Source organism: Hibiscus syriacus, unplaced genomic scaffold (assembly GCF_006381635.1).
Source record: "Hibiscus syriacus cultivar Baekdansim isolate YM2019G1 unplaced genomic scaffold, ASM638163v2 tig00116939_pilon, whole genome shotgun sequence".
Lineage (NCBI taxonomy): Eukaryota > Viridiplantae > Streptophyta > Magnoliopsida > Malvales > Malvaceae > Hibiscus > Hibiscus syriacus.
The window spans coordinates 1,264,346-1,287,364 of NW_024063477.1; the positions used below are offsets into that span (position 1 = coordinate 1,264,346).

At 32.0% G+C, this 23,019-nt stretch overlaps 1 protein-coding gene across 3 annotated transcripts; it reads right to left on the reverse strand.

Annotated features, from left to right (window-relative positions):
* Positions 1–824: 824 nt before the first annotated feature.
* On the reverse strand, positions 825–19,617 carry LOC120188179 (ras-related protein RABE1c-like). 3 transcript variants are annotated; one of them, XM_039191691.1, is made up of 10 exons: positions 19,607–19,617; positions 17,277–17,280; positions 3,187–3,289; positions 2,523–2,595; positions 2,326–2,426; positions 1,859–1,924; positions 1,556–1,653; positions 1,367–1,429; positions 1,193–1,285; positions 825–1,088 (listed from the first exon to the last, which is right to left on the reverse strand). In XM_039191691.1, exons 3-10 carry the CDS (start codon positions 3,257–3,259, stop codon positions 1,005–1,007), a joined length of 651 nt encoding a protein of 216 aa, XP_039047622.1. In that variant the 5' UTR covers positions 3,260–3,289; positions 17,277–17,280; positions 19,607–19,617; the 3' UTR covers positions 825–1,004. The 3 variants fall into 3 exon arrangements, with proteins under 3 accessions (XP_039047622.1, XP_039047621.1, XP_039047620.1); XM_039191690.1 differs by lacking the exons at positions 17,277–17,280; positions 19,607–19,617 and adding exons at positions 3,419–3,463; positions 4,740–4,752; XM_039191689.1 differs by lacking the exons at positions 17,277–17,280; positions 19,607–19,617 and adding an exon at positions 3,419–3,553.
* Positions 19,618–23,019: the final 3,402 nt, after the last annotated feature.

Genomic DNA, 23,019 nt, shown 5'->3' on the forward strand with positions numbered 1-23,019 from the left:
ATTTATAAAATTATAGAAATAATATTTTAATGATAATATTGACATAAATAGTATTAAATAAATTATTCTAATATTTTTAAAATAATAATATTAAGTTTTTATAATAAATAATATTATTTATTATATTTTTATATTTGCAATAAATAATTTCTAAAAAATTTATCAACTAGTGAAAAATGATTTACACATCTTCCAAACACCATAAAATATTTTTTTAGATGTAATTCATTTTACGAAAAATGTTTTCTGAAAAATATTTTCAGTGAAACAAATGAACCCTTAATTTAATATTCACTTTTAATCCTATGGAGAATTATTTATTAATCCATGTATAATTCATGAATTGATATAATATTAATTCTTGTTAACTCTTGAGTTGATTAAAATCCATATCAAACAATAAGGATAAACTAAATTTATTTTACCAAGTAATTTTCAAGTACGATTCATGATAGACCTAATGTTTAAAAAAATAATTTTATGTTTGATATTTATTATATTTAAATAGTTGGCCATGTATAATTAGCCAATCAATTTAAAATTTATATATAACTTAATAAAGAAACAATTTAAAAAAAATGGGTGTCGCTTTATAACAAATTAACAATCAATCATCGTAAATTTAATTTTTATATACATCAATATATTGAAATAATAAAATTAAACAAATATTTATACATTCACGCATCTTAAACCTTTTTTCATGCAAAGTTATTAGCAAATTATGTGTTCTTGATGATTAAATTATTCTACGAGGGGCAGTTCTTAATTTGAACTTAGAAAATGAGATGGCAGACAATTTCTTCCAAAACTGGAAAAAATAATTTAATATAAATATTTTTTTTGTAAAATAGCATGGATCTAGCATTTCACACCAGAGTTGCAGATATAACATAATGATAGGCAGGAGAATACAAGCAATAATAATATAGTCGTAACAAATTAGTTTTGAAGGACCAAAACAGCACCCTAGAGAAGAACATGTACCCTCGACGAAGTTTCGTTCATTGCCCGCAGCATCCCGATTTTTGAGCATTCGCCGCAGCACCTCCGGCTTGGTCTGGTTGGTTGATCTTAATCGTCTGTGGCTGCAGTGAGGATCGACAAGATGATCAAAACGACACAATGTATGAATTAATAGAAATGGATTTGCATAATCCATAGCTACAACTTTTTGCAAAATAAACCATACCTCAGCCTTTGAGTCACTATCGGCAAGTCTTTGCTTAATATCTCGTGCTATTGAGAAGAAAACCTCCTCCACGTTTAAGTTTGTTTTTGCACTCTGCAAAATAGTGGCTCTTGAGCATATAGGAAATAAACAACAAAACACCGGAAAAGTAACGATGTATGTAAAATTACATACAGTCTCGAAGAACTTGATGCCATATTCATCAGCAAGAGCTTGACCCTTTGAGGTAGGGACAGCCTGAAAGATGAGTTAAGGGTCAACTTGACAAGAAAATAATCGAGGCCAATATGGAAAAGAAAAGGTAAACAAAAAAGCATATAAACATAATCGCACGTGAAAACGGAAGAGAAAGAAGAAACAAACCCTTTTGCTTTCATCCATGTCAGCCTTGTTGCCCACCAGAATCTTGTTGACATTGTCCGAAGCATGCTGTTCAATATTACGAATCCAATTTCTAATGTCTATGCCAAAAAAGGATGTTAGAACAGTTGATAAAACATTATAATGGAGAAGGAACAAAATTTTAAATCACTAGATAAGGGGCATTTTTCAATAACATGCAAAATTTGATGGGAACATTAAACATTTCTAAAGATTCAAAGATGGACAAGATCACAAAAAGCGTATGAATTTCAAATTTTAAATGATAAAAAGTTCAATACTTACTATTGAAAGATGACTCATCAGTCACATCATACACGAGTAAAATACCCATGGCACCACGGTAGTAAGCTGCACAAAATGAAAATGTTACATAATTCATCTGTACACCATACAAGACTGAAGAAAATAAAATCCGAATTTATTAGAGAGATTAGACATCTGGAACTACTAAAGAAGTGAACGCTGCACGTACCCCATAAAGGTAAAAGTCATGATAAGTAAATTAGAAGAAACAAGCAAGCAACTGTGTTTTGGGGTGTGAAATAAAAGACTATTCAGACATAAATTATTCACCACCAGTAGAGCTAATACTAATAGCAAATACCTTTAATCTAAACATTGAGTAACAAGAATTCAGAAATATGAAAGGCTAAACATCTACAATTTCAATAAAATTATTTTATCAATCATATATAATTCTGATTAGACATGTATCTAGTCAGTGGCAACTCCAAATTCCAAAAACTAACCAGTTGTAATTGTTCGAAACCGTTCTTGCCCAGCAGTATCCCAAATTTGCAATTTGATCCTTTTTCCATCAAGCTCTATAGTCCTTATCTTAAAGTCAATTCTGCCAAAGTAAACGCAACCTTTAAACCACATGTCCCTTATAAAAGTAAAAATAATATAAAGACCACAGTATTGCAATAAGGGGAAAAAACCCTACCCAATTGTAGTGATAAAACTTGTAGTAAATGAACCATCTGAAAAACGCAAAAGGAGGCAACTCTTACCCACACCTGCCAACAACTCAAATAGTATAAGCAGATAGAGTTATTAAGAACTCAAATTCAAACAAAGTGGAGAATATCAAGAAAAAGTCTTTTCAAAATCACTACAATATCACCTATAAACCCTAATTACAGACAATTATAACAATTTATAGCAGTCGATCACATGAATTGGAAAAAAGTTTCTTAATGCAAACGAACACAGACGACTCAAACATTCAGCATCAGTAACACTAATCGAGACAGAATTTCCATGACGATAAGCCATATTAAGATGGAATACATTAACAAATACAAGCTAAAATACAAGAGCAAATACCATTAGTAAGGAACTAAAACAGACTCCTGTACCCAAAAAAAAATCTCCAATCAACATCGCATTAAGATCATCTGTAGACCTAAATCAAGCTTAATCTAAGGCAAAGATCTTGAAATGAACATCACAATCTCGCACCAAGGTTTTCCATATTTAGGAAATTAGAATAGATAAATAAATACTGTTAAATAACCCAACATTTCTCACGAAAAAGTGTAGGCGTGATGAGTAGATCCAATTTCAAATCAATATCAAGAGAAAAACAAAAAGAAATAGAAAGTTACCGCTATCGCCGATCAAAAGAAGCTTTATGAGGTAGTCGTAATCGGCTCGAGCTCTAGCAGGTGGAGCAGCCATGGAAATAGAAGGAATTTATCGAAAACAAACCTTACAATTATGAAGAGAAAAAAAAATCGGCGTTAAAATCAATGCAAAAAAGGAAAGGAGAAAAAGGTACAAGTAATAGAATTAAATGTTTTTTTTTAATTTATTCCAAAAATTGAACGGGAAGCATACCGGATCTGGTCGTCAGCACCGGTCGGCCGTTGAAGAAAACCTCTTCTTCTTCTTTTTATAAAAAGAGAAATAGAGGAAAGGAAAAGAAAAGAACATAGAAATGATAGTATATTGAAGAAATAAGTTTCGGATTGGATTCGCAACCGTTGGATTAAGATTTGTGTGGATCTAGCGGAGGGATTCTTATATTTTTCAATTCGTCCACGGACAGAAAATGGGTGATGGAAGAAACGACTGGCCTTTCTTGAAGCTGTTAGTTAAACGGCACCGATTAGTCGGAGATAGATGGGCTGCGATTTTGGCATCCGACACCCTCGATGCAGCGACTCAAAATAATTTACTTCATAATTTTTATTTATTGTATTGAAAATTTAGGTACTTTATTATTTAACTTCAAAACAAATACGTACTATTAAAATTTTATTCTAATTATCTTAGTTTTATTAATGTAGTATCAAATTTAATTAAAAATGTTTTTTAAAACTAATATTAATAAAAAAATTATATAATTTTATTATTAGTTTATCTATAATAATATATCTAATAAAATTTTATAACAATATACTTTTAATTTAATATCATCTTTCACTTGCATCATAGTATGTGATATCATCTAACAATATATATGTTTTATTTTTATTTTTTTTTACCTTTTTCCCAGGTTACATTAGACTGCACCTCTTATGTTATTTTTGTAGAGTTTCACATCATGTTGAGTTCCTCGAAGCCTCTGTAGGAACTTTTCTGTTGATTGAAGTTTCTTGGAATCTTAAAAATCTCGAAATTTTATAATTTTTGAGTGGTTATAATCTTTTGACATAATCACTAACAAGTTTATATGAAATATTAAAAATTAAATCTATTATCTAATAGTAATGTATATTCAACTTATCAATCTACAAATAATCATAATGATTGTAGACCTTGCATTCACATTAAAGATCGATATATAAACTACCATACAAAATTGAATAAATGAGCTCTCTTTCGCTCTTTGCTTAATTCATTATTCATCATTTTCTTTCTCTTTTCCTCTCTTTGGACAGAGGATAGGATCTATCATTTTAAATCGTCTATCTGTCGTAAAACTATCGGTTGAAGTTGGTTGTCCAAATCAGAATTGTATATGGCCTCCATAACCTTACTTTTCTCATCAACCAATTGATGTGAACACGGACAACCTTCCGACCGAAAGAAATCAGTATAGATATGCTCCCAACCAATGTTGCCTCTCATCTCCTCCACAAACATCCTATATAATTCTTAGATTGTTCTTTGTTGAAAAGTTTGTTATTGTTGCTCTCAGGCTTGCGGTATGTACGTTTTTTATGAGAAAGATTGATTCACCAAGTTAAGGTTTTGAATCGATCGTTTAACTTAATACCACACAAAAAAGTATGTATTTTGATTAAAAAAATATGATTTTATTCTCTTAATTTTCAAGTTTAAGTCATATAGTAAATAAGCCTACTCGTAGGTTGAGTGGATAAAGACTTTTTTAGATCAAACTTACTGGTTAGTCCTATATCTTTATTTTAGATTAGACAATATGAGACTATTTGCATTTTAAATAAGTCTAAATATACTTTAGATGATATGAGACTTAGAGTGTAGCATAACTACTTCTCGCACAAGTACTAGGAAAAACTCTCTTAGTACATAGTACTGTAACACCTTTAATACACGCAAATATCGAAGTTATTCTTCCTTCGCTTAAGTACTAGAATCTTTTAAGAGTGTTTTTCTATTATTTCTCAGAAATTCTTAACTTCCTCTACCATGTAGTCATGGTGTTAAGAAACATGCGTCGTGTAGCCACAATATTAAGATGTCTCATCTCTAATTAAGAATGTTAAACACTTAAACCATCTCTGTTACATCTTAATTGAAAATAACTTTTTATTCTATGTTTATTGTATTGCCAGAAGAGTTGAGAAGCGTTTGTTATGGTTAAGTAATATCGACATGCGTTTGCCCATTTATCAATTCAAAAGTTTGTGAAATAAAATAAACAAGATTCAAATCCATTTTTTTGTGTGATAAATCAATTAAAGAAGATTCAGTCCAAAGTTTTATTCAAATAAAGAAGATTTGTGATAGAGTACTAGTCCAAAAGTTTTTAGTTTTAAAAGCAACGAGTAGTATATAAAATAAATTTTATATTTATTTTCAAAACACATATTTTTTCTAATAAATCGTTAGTATTATATCTAAAATAAAAATAATCTGTTAAAAAGAACTGTTACGAAGGAACAAAAATATCATGCAAAAACTCGATACTCAATCATGAATATCCTATGTTATATAATAATTGAGAATTCCTAAGAGTAATTCAATATGGTACAATCTTCTAGAAAATCATAGTTTAATTTAAAATAAATATATATTAGCAAAATAGCTTTAAAAAGTTATGATCGAATTATCCAATTATTACTTATATTAAGAGAATACCGACTAAACCACTTATAAGAAACACAATCAATTACACTACTTTTTATATTTCTATATAATCTTACCTTAGAAAATTGATGTAGTTTTATCGTACGACAGTTTAATTGAAAATTAAAAAAATATAATTAAATATATTAAAATATTTTAATATTTTCAGTTGAATACAATTTAAGATAAATATTTTTATAATTTAAAATATTAAATTTTTAATATTTTCTATTAAAATCGAAAATGTTAAGAAGAGAAGTGCCTTTGATCGCTTCATGCGGACTTTCGGTCTGATTTACCCAATGGAAAATCGCTCTTAAACCCATGTCACGATCAAAGACGACCATAAACGTCATTATCTCACTTTTTAGGCTGCTGGAAAGCATGTTTATATGTATTCATTCCTCTCGATATATGGTCATTTTATTTCTTATTTTTTAAATAGTTTAGTTTTAAAATTTTATTTTGAAGTAAAAACTATTTAATGTTTAATTAAATAATTATTTTGATTTCATTCTTTTACTCTGAAATATTTGACTCTTAAATATTTTCTTGTAAGATAAATTTTTTTATATTTTAAAGCATTAATCGCTTATTAATTAATAATTTCAATCTGTAAAAAGTTGTTTGTTTTTTTACTTAGAATTATGGGGAAGCGGGTCAGCCCCTATAGAACCAGCTGGGGAAGGATGGATATTAGTTGAAACTTCTAAATGACAATGATTTCAGTGTTTCGTCAATAAACTTTAAAATTTTAGGGGGGAAAAATCCGTAAGCAAGTAACATTTTTTTTATGTTTGATTTTAATTTCGTTTTTGCTTAAGAGAAAAATATAATCCGATAAACATAACAAAAAAAACATAAAAATTAATGTATAAAAATGATTTGCAAAAGGGTAAACTAATAAATAAAGTGTTTTGAACTTGTTTTCTAAGTTAAATTATATTTATATTTTATTAGATAAAATAAAGATCTAATTAAAAAATATAGAAATATTATAATAAATTAAAGATCTAAATTTAAACCTAACAAGATTTGATCCAATTCAAACTTTTTTAATTTAATCTTATAAAATCAAATTGAAATCTAGTAATTAGAGTCTATACCCATCCTTAGATATAGTTCATTTTGATGAAAATGGCATCAGACAAATCCGACTATTTTGGTCAACTACGTTGAAATTAATATAATTTAATATTTTTAATATTACCTAAATGATCTAAGGATTTTAATCAGTCACCACCTTTCGTTTTTTTTTTTGTTTGTTTAAATTTTTTTTTTTTTGAATTGGAAGAGTGTCTAGAACATTAGTCTAAAGCTGGTGTAGCAGCAGCTGTCGAGGTAGCAATTGAATCAATTGCGAGAAGGTCCATAATTCCAAGAGGAGGGGATGCATACTGAACGAGATCCAAGTGAGATCCTGGGGCAAACTTGGCAAGCCGGTCAGCCACAGAATTGCTGCAACATGGAACCCATTGGAAGCGCAAATCCCATGCACACATGCGTAAACCTGCAATTGCTCGAACAAGGGAAATGTGACTCCGAATAGCATTTATATCATCCAATATTTTAATCGCCTGGGTGCTGTCCGATTGGACAATAATTTTTGTAAAACCAGAAGATTGAGAAATAGTGAGTCCAGTATATATCGCCAAAGCTTAGCTTGAAGGACCGAGCTTATGCCTATGTTTTTGCTGAAGCCAACCATCCAAACTCCATTTGAATCCCATATTGCACCACCAATAGAGCCTCTTCCCATAGACAAGGACACAGCTCCATCTGTATTCAAGAACATCCAGCCAGCAGGGGGTTTACTTCACAAAACTGTTGTTTGTTGTATCGTACGAGGCTTACAAGGCTTTGGCATATAGTTGGCATAGTGTTTTGCCTAAACGATGTGTCGACGAAGGAGTGCATCAGTTGGTTGGGTAATATCAGAGAAGACAAGATCTTTCCGTTGTTTCCAAAACTGCAAAACAATCGAGATAAACAGCGAAGACCAGGAGAAAGCCTCATTATTCAAGATGCTTACTTGCTTTAGATTGTTCACAAACCGGTAAGGGAAAAAATATACTATTTTTCAGGAATGATTTTATTTTTAAATTACGTGGAAAATGGGTTTAAAATATATTATTTTATTAAGGAAAAAAATTAACGTGTATTATATATATTTTTAATGCGGATGACGATGGTGACCGTAATATAATAAATTTAAAATTTTAATTACTGTATTTATAAGTTTTAAAAATTTAGTAACAGAAATGTAAGCTTCTTAAACATTTGGTACTATTTATGTAGGTTTCCCTAGGGGTTGTCTCAGGAAAGGCGGACTAATATATGGCTAATATACTGCGTTACCGGAAACATAATAAGATATTTAACAAAGTCGGTTTAGCGCTATCGGAAATATTGAGTAATAATAATGTTGTAGGTGGAAATCATGAATAAATATTAAAAAATTTAGCAATCGGCAAACTTAGCTTGTCGGTACTTATCGATACAAATAAAAAATGTATCGACACATATAATATATCATATAAAAATATGAGAAATCGGGTTCAATATGACAAAACCAATAAAGCGCTACCGGATATGTTGAAAGTATTAATTACATTGAAATAAGTATTAACACTTTTGAAATTTAAAAGAAAAGTAGTACTAGCGCCTAAAAAGTATAGATAATTTATAAAAATATATCGATACACAACAATATAACAGGTAAAAATATGATAAAAATGGTTTCATTATGACAAAACCGGTAAAGCGCTACCAGATATATTGAAAGTATCGATTCCATTTAAATAAGTATCGACACTTTTGGAATTTAAAAAGAAAAATAGTACTAGCGCCTAAATAGTATCGATGATTTATAAAAATGTATCAATATACAACAATATAACAGGTAAAAATATGATAAAAACGGTTTCATTATGACAAAACCAGTAAAACACTACCAGATATGTTGAAAGTTTCGATTTCATTTAAACAAGTATCAACACTTTTGGAATTCAAAAGAAAAATAATAATAGCGTCTATAAAGTGTTGATACTTTATATAAATGTATCGATCCATAACAATATAACAGGTAAAAATATGACAAAATTGGTTTCACTATGATTAAAATGGTAAAGCGATATCGAATATGTTGAAAGTATCGATTCCATTGAAATAAGTATCGACACTTTTGGAATTCAAAAGAAAAGAAGTAATAACGCCTATAAAGTGTTGATACTTTATAAAATATGCGTCGATCCATAACAATATAACAGGTAAAAATATGACAAAACCGATTTCATTATGACAAAACCGGTAAAGCGCTATCGGATATGTTGAATGTGTCGATACTTTAATAACTAAGCGTAATAAATTATCGATACTTTTAAAAGAAATAGGTAAATATCATATCGAAAGTATCGACATCTGACATAAAAGTATCGAGACTTGGGTAATTATATCGATTAAATATAAATAACATATCCAGTTAAAATATAAAAGGCACAACTAAATTTCCTTTGAAAACCGAAGCGTAATTGTTGTTGCATTTCAGAAGGCGTTTTTAAAGCGAAGTTTGTTTGTTTGTTGCTATAGTCGAATAAAAAAGTATGTTGTCAAAACCCTAGTTTTTTATTAGTATTGTAATCTGAAATAGGGGTTTTATGTAGGGGTGTGCAAATCCGGGTACCCGATTTCCGGGTATCCAGAACTTTCGGGTCGACGATTTTTCGGCCCGTGTCCCGACCCGGATGTTACGGGTACCCGGTAATCGGGTACCCGGATTTTGCGGGTACACGGTAATAGGGTACCCGATACCCGGTTTTTAATTTTTTATTTTCAAATTATTAATTTAAAAAAATATATACATAAATTTAAATGTTCGAAACTTCGAATTACATACTCTAATATTCGAACATAAAATTTAAAAGTTCAAAATATAATAATCCATAATATAAATAATTAATTATATTTTATATAATTATATGTAAAAAAATAAAAAATAAATAAAAACTAACCGGGTACTCGGGTAACCGGATACCCGGGAAAACTAGATTTTGTGACCCGGGCCCGACCCGGGAAATGTCGGGCTGGGTACCCGACCCGGTCGGGTAATATTTTTTAAAAAATTACCCGGTTTTTTTAGATCCGGATCGGTGGGTCGGCGGGTCGGGTTAACCAGGTCGGGTAATTTTGCACACCCCTAGTTTTATGTGTTGTTTGGGGTTTTTTGAAGTAAAGAAGCATTTGGGACCGATTACAGGTAGAAAGTGATATTCTAGGTAGATAATAAATATCGATACTTTTATAAAATATTATAGGTAGAAAATGATATTGTAAGTTGTATAGAGTATTCTTATTCGTTTTAAGGAAATAGGGATTAGGGTTTTTGGGTTTAGTTTAGGGATTTTGAAGCCAAGAAGGATTTGAGACCGATTATATAATATTATAGGTAGAAAAATAAATATCGATATTTGTATATAATATTATAGGTAAAAATGATATTGTAGGTTGTATTAATGTGACGATACTTATAGTAGTTGAACAAATGTGAGAAGAAATGAAATTCTTACTTTATTGCTCTAAACGTAAATTACAATTTATAAGGAAGAACTACTCTAAGTTAGGAAATAATTCCTAAGATCAGAGAATTAGATTAGTTGACTATTTACATAAGGTAAACTCCTAGAATTAAGAAAAAAGATATTGTTCCTTGATTCTAGGAATTCCAACACTCACCCTCAAGCTGGTGTATAGATGTTCATCAAACCTAGCTTGCTAGTGAAATATTCAAACATGTTCTTGTTTAGGCTCTTGGTAAACAAGTCTGCAATTTGTTGTTTAGTTGGTAGGTAGGCTATGCATACTTCCCCTGACTCGATCTTTTCTTTAATAAAATGGCGATATATTTCTACATGTTTGGTACGATCATGGTGAACCGGATTGTATGTTATGCTCACTGTTGCCTGATTGTCACAGTACGGTTTCATAGGTTTGGTTTGAGGCATTTTTAATTCCCTCATTAGTCGTTGTATCCAAATTCCCTCGCATATACCATGTGACACAACTCGATATTCAGCTTCAACACTACTATGGGCTATAACAGATTGTTTTTTACTTCTCCACGTCATAAGGTTACCCCACATGTAACTGCAGTAACCGCTTGTAGACCTTTTATCATTCACCGAACCTGCCCAATCAGCATCTGTGTCGATGTCTACATATCGGTTATTTGTTTTCTTGAAGTATAGGCTCTTACCCGGAGTTCAGGAGCACAGAGTTGTTGAGTTTCAGGAGCAAGCTGTGGAGAAAGATGTTGTTTCTACAGACTAGGATCATCATTGTGCTATTGGGAAGGGGGTTGTTGTGAGGGGACTATGAGGATGTCATTAGGGGGCTGCTGTGAGGGAACTATGAGGATGTCATTTGTATGAAAATTTTGTGGTAGATTAGGATTGGGTGGTGGAGTAATAAGGAGGTATTGAGGTTCTCATCTTCATTGAGAATCTCCCCCTGAATATGAGTTGCTAAAAAATATGGTTTTGTTTCAAAGAAGGTTATATCTCGGGAAACAAATGTACGATGCAAAGTAGGTGAGTAACATTTGTACCCTTTTTGCGTAGGGGAGTAGCCAACAAAAACACGAGTATGAGCATGAGAGTCAAGTTTAGATAGGTTGGGTTGATGGTTATGGACAAAGGCTTTACACCCGAATAATTTAATTGGTAAGATAGGAACATGGAAAAGAGGGAAAGCTTTTTTAAGGGTATTTAGAGGTGTTTGAAATTTAAGGACTTTGGATGGAATTCGGTTGATTAGGTAGCATGTGGTAAGAACAGCCTCACCCCATAGGTATTTTGGGATATTTGTGGTAAACATTAGGGCTCGAGCAACATTTAATAGGTGTCAATTTTCCTTTTCAAAATTCCATTTTATTGTGGTGTGTCTGGATAGGAGCTTTGGTGTATGATGCCTTGTTCTACAAGGTACGGACTTAAAATCGAGTTGAAGTACTCTATTCCATTATCGGTGCGGAGTGTTTGTATGGTGGAATTGAATTGGGTTCTAATCATTGAATGAAAATTTTGGAATACTTTGGGTGTTTCGGTCTTTTCTTTGAGGAAATAAACCCATCAAACTCTAGTTTGGTCATCAATAAATGTTATAAATCATCTAGCCCCTGTAATATTTTTCACTCGGCTAGCCCCCCATAGATCACTGTGTATTAAAGAGAAAGGTTTGGATTGGATTGGATGTAAGGTTTTAATGTATAAGGAACACAAGTATGTTTTGAGAGTTGGCAGATTTCACACTTTAGGGAATTTGGATTTTTATTTCGAAATAACAGTGGAAATACATACTTCATATACAAGAAGTTTGGGTGTCCTAGCCTTTGGTGCCACAGCATAATTGTGTCCTCATATGAAGCAGATATCGCCAAACTTCCTTTCTTATTGTCTTTATTCCATATATAGAGTCCATCATCAATTTTAGCAGTGCCAATCATCTTCCCCGATTTATGTTCCTGTATAACACAACCACGAGCAGAAAATTCAACAAGAGCAGTATTATCCTCAATTAGTTTACTAACTGACAGTAAATTGCAGGATAAACTTGGGACATGTAAGACTTTTTCAAGAGAGAGTTTTTCAATGAGATAAACTACCCCAGTCCCAGCAACAGGCGAGTATGAACCATCAGCTATTCGGATACGAGATTGATTGTGACAGGGGATGTAGCTATAGAACAGGGATGAGTTACCTTTCATGTGGTAGGACGCACCTCAATCCAGGATCCAAGCGGATTGATTAGTTGAATCCAAACTAATATTAAAAGCAGTACATTGAATTGCAAAGGATCCATGAGCAGTAGGTGTTTCAAGTATCTTGTGTAGGGCTTCGAGTTAAGATTTGGTTAGGCGGACATCGAAGGTATTTTCTATAGTGGATGAAGTGTTGGATGATACAAGGGCTGAGGATTTAGATTCGAAAAGATTTTCTGGTTGTTCTTCCATAGGAAGAAAACAATGCAAGAACAATTTCTAGAGGAAGAACAGAATAGAATCAAATAAGTCTTACAACTCTGATGCCATGAACAAATGTGAGAAGAAATGAAATTCTTACTTTATTTTTCTAAACGTAAATTACAATTTATAAGGAATAACTACTCTAAGTTAGGAAATAATTCCTATGATCAAGGAATTAGATTAGTTGACTATTTACATAAGGCAAACTCCTAGAATTATGAAAAAAAAGATATTGTTCCTTGATTCTAGGAATTCCAACAGTAGTGGCCATTCAAATTCTTTTGAAGGAAACCGTTTTATTACAAGAGTATTTATCGATATTTGCATATTGAATAAATTGTATGTAACCAGTATTTGATTTTGAATTGCGTAAACTGATATATGAAGGAAAAATGAAGTCAATGGATCTTGTAATTATTGATCGCGAAGATGACTTTGAAATTGAGGCCGAGAGTCGAAAGCATCCAAAGGGTGGATATATATACTTATAGTAAGTAATAATGTATTTTTGTTATTATTGTTGAAATGATAATTGGATTAAAGCATTTAAGAACTTTAAATTGATTACAAATTTTAAATGTTGACAGTAAGACCGAATGCCAAAGGATGAATGAAGTTAGCAATCACATCAGATTGGTATGTAAAATGAAATTGACATTGAGTATTATTTAGCATTAATGTATTATTAAGAAACATTTATGCTTAATTTTAGGTGAGAAATGATGTGTTGGAGAAATGGAAGTCAATGACTGATGCTGATAAGGAACCTTACTTGACACGGTCAAAGATGGATAGACAAGAATAAAAAGTTTAGAGGAAAGAACATGAAAAGAATATATTCATTAAACTTATAAACACTTTGATAAAAGATATATAAGAACAATAACATTATATATTTTTAAAACATGTAGGAAGTGTCGATAAGGTGCAACATAAAAAGAGTGAATTCATTAATTGAACACCTTAAGGAGAATGAGCAATTGAATGTGCTGAAAGAAATGGGGTTTGGATATTTTATAGGAGTAAGGGATCGATAAATTCGGAGGGAATTGTGTTGATCCTTGGTGGAGATATTCGATGTGCAACAATGTATGGTTAAATATGGTGATTATTCATTTTCTCTGGGGGTCCCATGTGCTGCAGCCGTCTTGGGGGTAAAAAATAAAGGAAAAGTATTGTAGAAGTCAGTAAGACTAGTAACTGGAAAGCACTTGCCTCCAAATATGATTTGAAGCACAATGTGACATATGTTGAACTTGAAAAGGAAATCAAAAGTGGTTCTTATGAGGGGGATGACCTGAAGGCTCGAGTTCTATTGTACCTTATCGGGATCTTTCTTTGTTCAACGGGTGATACATCAACGATCAAGGACAATATGAAGTTGATTTGCAATGAAGGCTTGAAAGGTGAATTCAATTGGGCTGAATATGTCCATTCAAAATTGACTGAATCAATAATTAACTTTCAAAAGGGCCACTAGAGATACCTCAAAAGGTGCATAGAAATCTTAGAGGTAAATGAGTTGAAGAACATTATTGTTTTTTATATAAAATAATAGTATAGTTATTATATAAAATGATAAATTTAATTATAAATACATGTTCCACTGTTCGATTTTTTGTCGGACCTTAATAGTGTGCTGGCATATGAAAGAATCAGAGTGGCACACTTCTGTGCATGGGAGAAGGAAGATGTGGTTAGAGTGATGGCAAAGTTGAAGTTGGATAGACCGATAAAGCAAGAAAGGGTAATAAATGTAATTAAATAATATTAAGAAAATCAACATAATGTATTAATATTGTAATTTAATTTTGAAGGTTATTGGCAATGAGGTAGAGGATGCAGTGGAGAAGGAAGAAGAGATGATAGTAGGGTAGGATGAAGGTGAGGGGGATGACGGTGAGGGAAAACAAAGTAAATTCGACATTTTGATGTCTGAATTGGCGGATGTAAAAAAAATTCCTTTTTGATATTTTGCAAAGACAATCAAGAGTCGAAGAGGCAATTGAGAGGCTTAAGGGGGAAGTGGGTGGAAAAATAGATGGAGTGGTGAAAGAAGTTGTGGAGTTGAGGGATGAAGTTGAGATGGTGATGGGTGGAAAAATTGATGGAGTGGTGAAGGAAGTTGTGGATTTGAGGGGCGAACTTACGGGGGTGAAGGGAGTGGTTGAGAAAAAGTTGGATGAAGGAGAAAAATGAAGGGTGAAATAAAAGATATGAAGAGTTATGTAGAGGAAAAATATGATGAATTGAAAAAATATGAAGAAGAAAAGATGGAGGAATGATGTGGATGTAATTTATACACTGGAGAGTGTTATAGATGCAGATTTGGATTTAGAATGTCCTGCACCCAAGAAGAAGAAGCATAAGGTAACTTGAATAAAAGAAAACTTAACTTGATTTTTATTATGTTGTTACAAAAATTTGTATGCAAAATTATAGGTTGAAAAAGAGAAAATTCCAAGTGGAATTGGTGATTACGAAGCTACAAAGTGTGATTATTTATGAAATAGTGGGTTAGAATCATCGTAAGTGAAATATATTGCTTTGTGAGTGATATTTAAATATTTCATGACAAAATATTAATTCTAATGCTTCATACAGATATGTTGTAATCGTAATGGGAAATCAATTTGCTATTGTATCCGACGTTGAAACGTTGAAGCCTATGGAATGAGTTGTCGGTGCGGTAAGTAGAAAGTAAAAAATGTTAAAACCTAGTGAATATGTTCTGATTGTGTAATTAATTTTGTTAGGTTATTGATTTGGTCGGCTGGACATTATGTTATGAATCAAAAAGTTACGCTGGAAGATTGGCTACCTTCCATACCACTTAGTGGTGAGTTAAATTAATAAATTTTGAAAAGTAGTGTTATAGACGGTAAATTAATAATAATTATCGCGTAAATGAATCAACAGGCATTGGAGGACTTAGCAACTGTTGATGGTGTTGTGAGCTTTTGGGGGTCGATATTGGATGACTATGTGAAATTCACAGAGTGTGATAATGTAAGACATCATACGAATTGAAAATGATGTTTTAGGATATATAATGTTAAATTTTGTCAAATTGGGTGTGGAATTTATTGTAGATCCTGATCACAATAAACTACAATGGTTCCCATTGGTATCTGTTGGTGTTGGATATGGTAGAATCTACTGCAACGATATATGATAGTCTATTTTCATCTCCAGCGGCCAAACAAAGAGTGAAGGATGCTAAGAGATTGATATGTATGAAAGGAAATTATGTAAATTATAATGCATAATTTGTTTATATCATAATTTGATATTTTTTAATGCATATGACAATATTAGATAGATATAATCAGGAACGCATTTTTGTAGAAGCATGTGGTTGTCTAAAGGTCCCATTAAAATAATTAAAATTTGTGGAGCATAAGATGAATGAGCAATTGAATGGGTATGAGATATTATCATAAATAGAAAGTTCAATTTATGGATGTTTCATAATTGACATGTGTAGTATTCAAATTTTGTAACAGATATGATTGCAATATTTATGTGATTATGCGGATGGAATCGATCGGTTCTAGAGGGGCAACTGGTGATTTTGTAAGTGGAATGAAAAATTAGTTTGCGGTTAAATTGTTAAAAGTCGTAGAGTGAATGTTTTGGTATACAATACTTAACGTACTGACAATTTGAATATAGGTTGTTTAAGAATGGGATCGTATGCGAATATTAAACAATCTCGTAAGCCACAATCAAAATAAACAGAGAGAGGAGATGACAAAAGCTTCCATCAGACACAAGAATAATAGAAAGGCGTGATGATGTAAATGTAAGGGAAATTTTATATACAATTTATAATTTTATATCTGAATGTAATTATGTATGAGATGAGAAAAGTTAGCAATAGGTTGTTTTACATGTTTCTTATACATAGTAGGAGTCATGTTGATACTTACGATATATGGAGATCGTTGTCTGCATTATTCCAAATGTCACTAACATAATTGTCATCATGTGCGGGACTGAATTGTCATTCCATTCCATCTTCGAGAAAATCACTTGATGTAGGTTGTGTGCTTGTTTCCAAACTGAGCTTGACTTGAGTACATGTTAGTTTGTTATGTCCCTCACCGTTGCAGAACCCACATCGCCTAATTTTCTTCTCGACCTTGTTCTTTGGTACTTTTTTCACTTGCGTTGTTTTCATTGAGGGTCGCAAACGTTGTTTACTACACTCCTTCAGTTGAATGAATCATTCAAACCAAACAAGTTTTCAAAGTCTACTGTTAATCTTTTCATCTCATCTCTTGCGGTTTTGAAAAAAACATTTGTCTTTGATGCAATGTAGCATAACCGACTTGACGTTGCACGTAGAGCAGCGAACCTTGCCATTTGTATTACCTCTGGAGGCACATTTAAGCCAACAAAACTGGGTGTACAAGCTTTCGCATCCTTAGTCCACCTACTTTGAATCAAAGACCTGGGAAAATATGTGTAATCCAATTGCTTCAAAACGTGAAGTTGATGCTATATGGAAGTCTGATGGTCTTGAATATTGTACGTTGTGTCGAACGCAATTACATCACCGAAGCATGTGTAATCTGATCTCGATGTAGAGTCCGACCAAATAAGATTATGCAATTCCCCTGATTCGTCTACCGAGTATGTCATAAAAAACCCGGGATCATCATGTTTCTTATAATCAAAGTAAGCAATAAGCGTATTCACATCCCCATTGAAGATTTCATTTGCTTTACCTTTTTCAAGTGCATTGTAGAGGTATTTATGTGTAAATCCAACATTATGATAACCCACTGCCTGTTGCATTAAATAGTTCATTACTTGTGATGTGCCAACACTGACCTCTTTAAATGTTGTTGCATCATCGATATCAGCCTTACTTACAGCTCTATTAGAAAACATAAATGGTGTCATAGCAGGTGTGCACAATACATGATTATGTTTCTAAGAAGACTTACTTACAACCCATCGATCTTTTGTATTTGTTACTGTAACTATGACTTTAGCCTTGCATCCCATTCTTGTGACTGGCGTATGAACACATTGACAATCAACAATATTGACTTTGGATACTCGAAACCCTTCTTTGGAACAAAAAAATTCTTGTGTCTTCACATTCCCTTCCATATCAAGCCGTGGTGTTCCCCAACGTGCACTAAAACCATGTTCCCGTGCGAATCACTTGTAAAAGTACCAAGCTTGATCACGTGAAGAGAAGAGCTGACCAACCAATATGTCAGATTCATTAACAATATGTAGTTCATGGCATTCCTCGGTTGGCTTAACATTGTCTGATGCAGTATGATCCATATGGCAAAAATTTGGTTGTGCAAGTTCAGTGGTCCCAACAGGAGTTGATGGAGATGTAAGTAGAGGTTCATCGAACAACATGTTTCAGTGGTGCTTTCAATAGGATGTGTTAGTTGAAGGGTGGGTACAACATTAATTTCGTAGGACATATTTAGGTATGTACAATAACTACAAAATTCAACTTTTATTGCTTTAAAGTAATAGGTAAATTTATAATGTAAGTGGTAAAAATAGACATTTTAATGACAAAATCAATAAACACAAAGTTTCCAACATTTTTGTCCAGTATGGTTTCCAAACTTGAGGTATCGATACATTTATAATAAGTATCGATACATTATAACGTAATAGGTAAATTTACAATGTAACCGGTAAAAATATACTGATTTTATGAGAAAATAGGTCAACATAATGTATCGATATTTTTATAAATTGTATCGATATTTTTCGTCTAGAATGACTGCCAAACTAGATGCATGCATAAAATGTCAATACATTTATTGTAAGTATCGATCCTCAAAACATCGAAACCGATTATTATAAAGTAATAGGTAAAATATACCGGTTTAATGAGAGAATAGGTAAATATAATGTATCGATAATTTTAAATTGTATCGATCCCAAAAACATCGAAACCGATAATTATAAAGTAATAGTTAAATTTACAATGTAACCGATAAGAATATACCGGTTTTATGACAGAATAGGTCAACATATTGTGTCGATTCTTTTTAAAATTATGTTGATACTTTTGGTCCATAATGAATGCCCAACGAGATGCACACATAAAGTGTCGATACATTTAAAATTGTATCAATCCCGAAAACATCGAAACCGATAATTACAATGTAATAGGTAAATTTACAATATAACCAGTAGAAATATACCGGTTTAATTAGAAAATAGGTTAACATAATGTATCAACACTTTTTAAATTTGTGTCGATACTTTTTATCCCGAATGAATGCCCAACGAAGTGCACGCATAAAGTGTTGATACATTTAAAATTGTATCGATCCTAAAAACATCGAAACCTATAATTATAATGTAATAGGTAAATTTACAATGTAACCGGTAGAAATATATTTTCTTAATTAGAAAATTGGTCCATATAATGTAGCGACACTTTTTAAATTTGTGTCGATACTTTTGGTCCAGAATGAATGCCCAACGAGATGTACGCATAAAGTGTCGATACATTTAAAATTGTATCGATCCCAAAAATATCGAACCCGATAATTATAATGTAATAGGTAAATTTACAATGTAACCGGTATAAATATACCAATTTTATGAGAAAATATGTCAAAATAATGTATCGAAACTTTTTAAATTTGTGTCGATACTTTTGGTCTAGAATGAATGCCCAACGAGGTGCATGCATAAAGTGTCGATACATTTAAAATTGTATCGATCCCAAAAACATCAAACCCGGTAATTATAATGTAATAAGTAAATTTACAATATAACCAATAGAAATATACCGGTTTTATGAGAAAATATGTCAACATAATGAATCGACACTTTTTTAAATTTGTGTCGATACTTTTGGTCCAGAATGAATGGCCAACGAGGTGCACATATAAAGTGTCGATACATTTAAAATTGTATCGATCCCAAAAACATTGAACCCGATAATTATAATGTAATAGGTAAATTAACAATGTAACCGGTAGAAATATATCAGTTTTATGAGAAATTAGGTCAACATAATGTATCAATACTTTTTAAATTTGTGTCGATACTTTTGGTCTAGAATGAATGCCCAACGAGGTGCACGCATAAAGTGTGGATACATTTAAAATTGTATCGATCCAAAAAAAAAATCAAAACCAATAATTATAATGTAATAGGTAAATTTACAATGTAACCGGTAAAAATATATCGTTTTATGATATAATATGTAAACATATTGTATCGACACTTTTTAAATTTTATCGATTTTTTTTAAATTACGCGTGTTTTTCCTTCATTGTTTATATGTTAAAAGAATCGATATAAACCCTAAATCAACCTTAAACCTAAATACAGAAGAGAACTCTTCCACTCCGATGAATACCAGCGTTCATAACAGTTACGATCATACAGGTAAATTTATCAATATTTTTCCATAAATTAGGGTTTGATTAATTTCCATATTAGACTCTTTTTTTCCTTAATGTGTTTGTGTTCCAATGTAACAACATCCACACCCAAATGGCTCTAAAATGTCAGAGGTGTGGGAACCCTAAATATTCTTCTCAACCAACCTCTTCTCAACGATAACCTTCTCCTCAACCAAGCGCTTCTTCTGAACAAATCAAGTTGTTCGAAACTCAGAACTTTAGAACCGATGAGGAGAAAGAAAGATGGCAGAGGAGTTTCAAAGTAATGAAGATTCGTCCCGAACGTGTCATTGACATGGGTTTCTTGTTCGATGAGAAATATGATTTTAGTTTTAAATTCATATTTACATCTTGGGGTTGGCTTGAATTCCTGGTGTTGAACAGAACAATGCTTCCTTCCAGTGTGAGCCTAATAAGACTAATATAATAGGAATTAATACATATGTCATGGGGAATGATATATATATATATATATATATATCCGGATACTATTGCTTCTGGTATAGGTGTCGAGAATAAAAGGGATTCGAATGAGAATGATTTAGATACTACAATCCAATGTGTTGATAGAAATAGCCCAATTCACCTAGATGTAGGGTCGAGAGTGTTTCACAAAATGCTCACTTAGTTTATTCGACCTTCTAGGGGAAATTGTTCAGTGATTCGAGACTGCGATTATTGGTGGTTAGCGAAGTATAGATCCAAAATGGCTCCAAACATTGCTAAACTGATATTTAAGATAATTGTATATATGGTCATAAAGGAAGCATCGATTTTAACTTAACTACCATATGGATGTGTCATCACCCATCTGTTGTAGAAGCATGAAGTTGATTTTTCGCAAGACTCCTCTGTTCGATTAACCCGCAAGATTGACATGTTATTAATGACTAGAGTGGGATACAATTTTTTGAAAATTTTGGTTGGAAGCGTGTCAAGGATGTCGTTGGATTAAAACAAGAGAAGGAGCAAATGGACCCCACTGGCCATGAAGATGACACAATTAAGACAGTGATAAAATACATGGTCAATTTTCGAGAGTATATTGATTCCCTTGTGGCGAAATTTGAGATGATATTGCATCATTGCGCAATGAAGTCTCCACATTGCGTGACGAATTAGATAATTAATTATTTATGTTTCTAAACATTTACACGTTGTAAAATGTATTTGATTTTCTTTTAACAGATGTGAACAACCAAGCACTCAATGAAGATGACGATGAAGATGAAGATGAAGATGATGATGATAATCTAAACAAGTATATCATGTCAGCAACACCGCCGGTAAGAAAACTTGTAATTTTTGATGTCAATGGTGTCCTTGCCTACTTCTCAAGAAATCCAAAAGGTTTTAATTTTGTTCATTTGTATCCATTATTTTAGCATATAAGCGTACAACTTTAATCCCATTTTCTTCATGTTGTAAATGTTATCTTGAGAACAGAGCATATGAATTTATGCATTTTTGTTTAGAAAATTTTGTTGTTACCATTTGGTCTTCCAAGATGAGGTCAGAACTGTTAAGCAGTTTAATTACTATAGACAAAATCGTTAATATACAATTAAATGTTAACATTCAAACTTGATTACAATCTCATGCATAATATCGACCGTGTACTTTAAAAACTACCTTTGTTGTATGATCAGTTTATATTCATTTGGGTAAGATGAATGTCATTATACTTTGCTGACTTTTATTTGTCTATGATTCCTACATATTTATGTTTGACTGTTTGTAAACAGGATCAAGGAAAGTGCAAAAAAGAAGATAACGTTACCTACTGTAAAGATCTTCATGATGTTTGGAACGCGTATCCTAATTTTAACGCCCTAATACACTGTTAGTCGATGATTCAGCGCAAAAAATGATTTATAATCTGGTAAGTTACATTTATGCCATATGTTTTCTAGTTAAACAAGTGTTCATACATTGGTTGATTAACAATTTATGTTTTTATATAGCCATACAATTACATATGTCCACATCCCTTTGATGCTTCCTATTCGGAGGACAATGCTTTAGGTATGACACAAATTTATTCCTGCTTATGCGAATTTAGTTTATTGTTAATAAAATTGCACCTGATTAGTTTGATAATAGAAATTATTTATATATATCCTCAGAAAAAAGGCAGTTACATACGAGAGCATTTGGAAAATTTGTGGAATACGCCTAATGTTCCGGACTTCGTTAGAAATAACCCTTTTCCATCGGATTAATTTCGTTTTGGGTACATTATTTGAACATTGTTATGTATAAATTTATTGTGTATGTATGTTTGGTTTGATTTGTGTGTATATTTTCATTCGATTCGTATAATGCACATAATGCACTATTTTCAATTTAAAATATTAAAACATATAACACAGTATAACATGTTACTTACACAGTAAATATTCCATTCAGATGGGATGTGCATAACAATCTATCTATCTCATCTTCTCTTCTATGTGAGTACTTTATTCCCATGTGATAAGTGTGACAACCCCATCAACTCACAACTCAGCTTTGAACTGAATTAGTATTGTCTTTTATCGGCTTGATGGTTCATAACGCATATTACTTGAACATTATGGATCAATTATACAATTTCCATGTTCAATTTAACACTGCATTTCATGTTCATTTCATATTTAATTGGAGTTTGAATTTAAATTTCAATTTGAGTTTGAGTTTGAATTTCAATATAAATTTTGGCTCCACTATAAATATGAGCCCGAGCCTTTGTT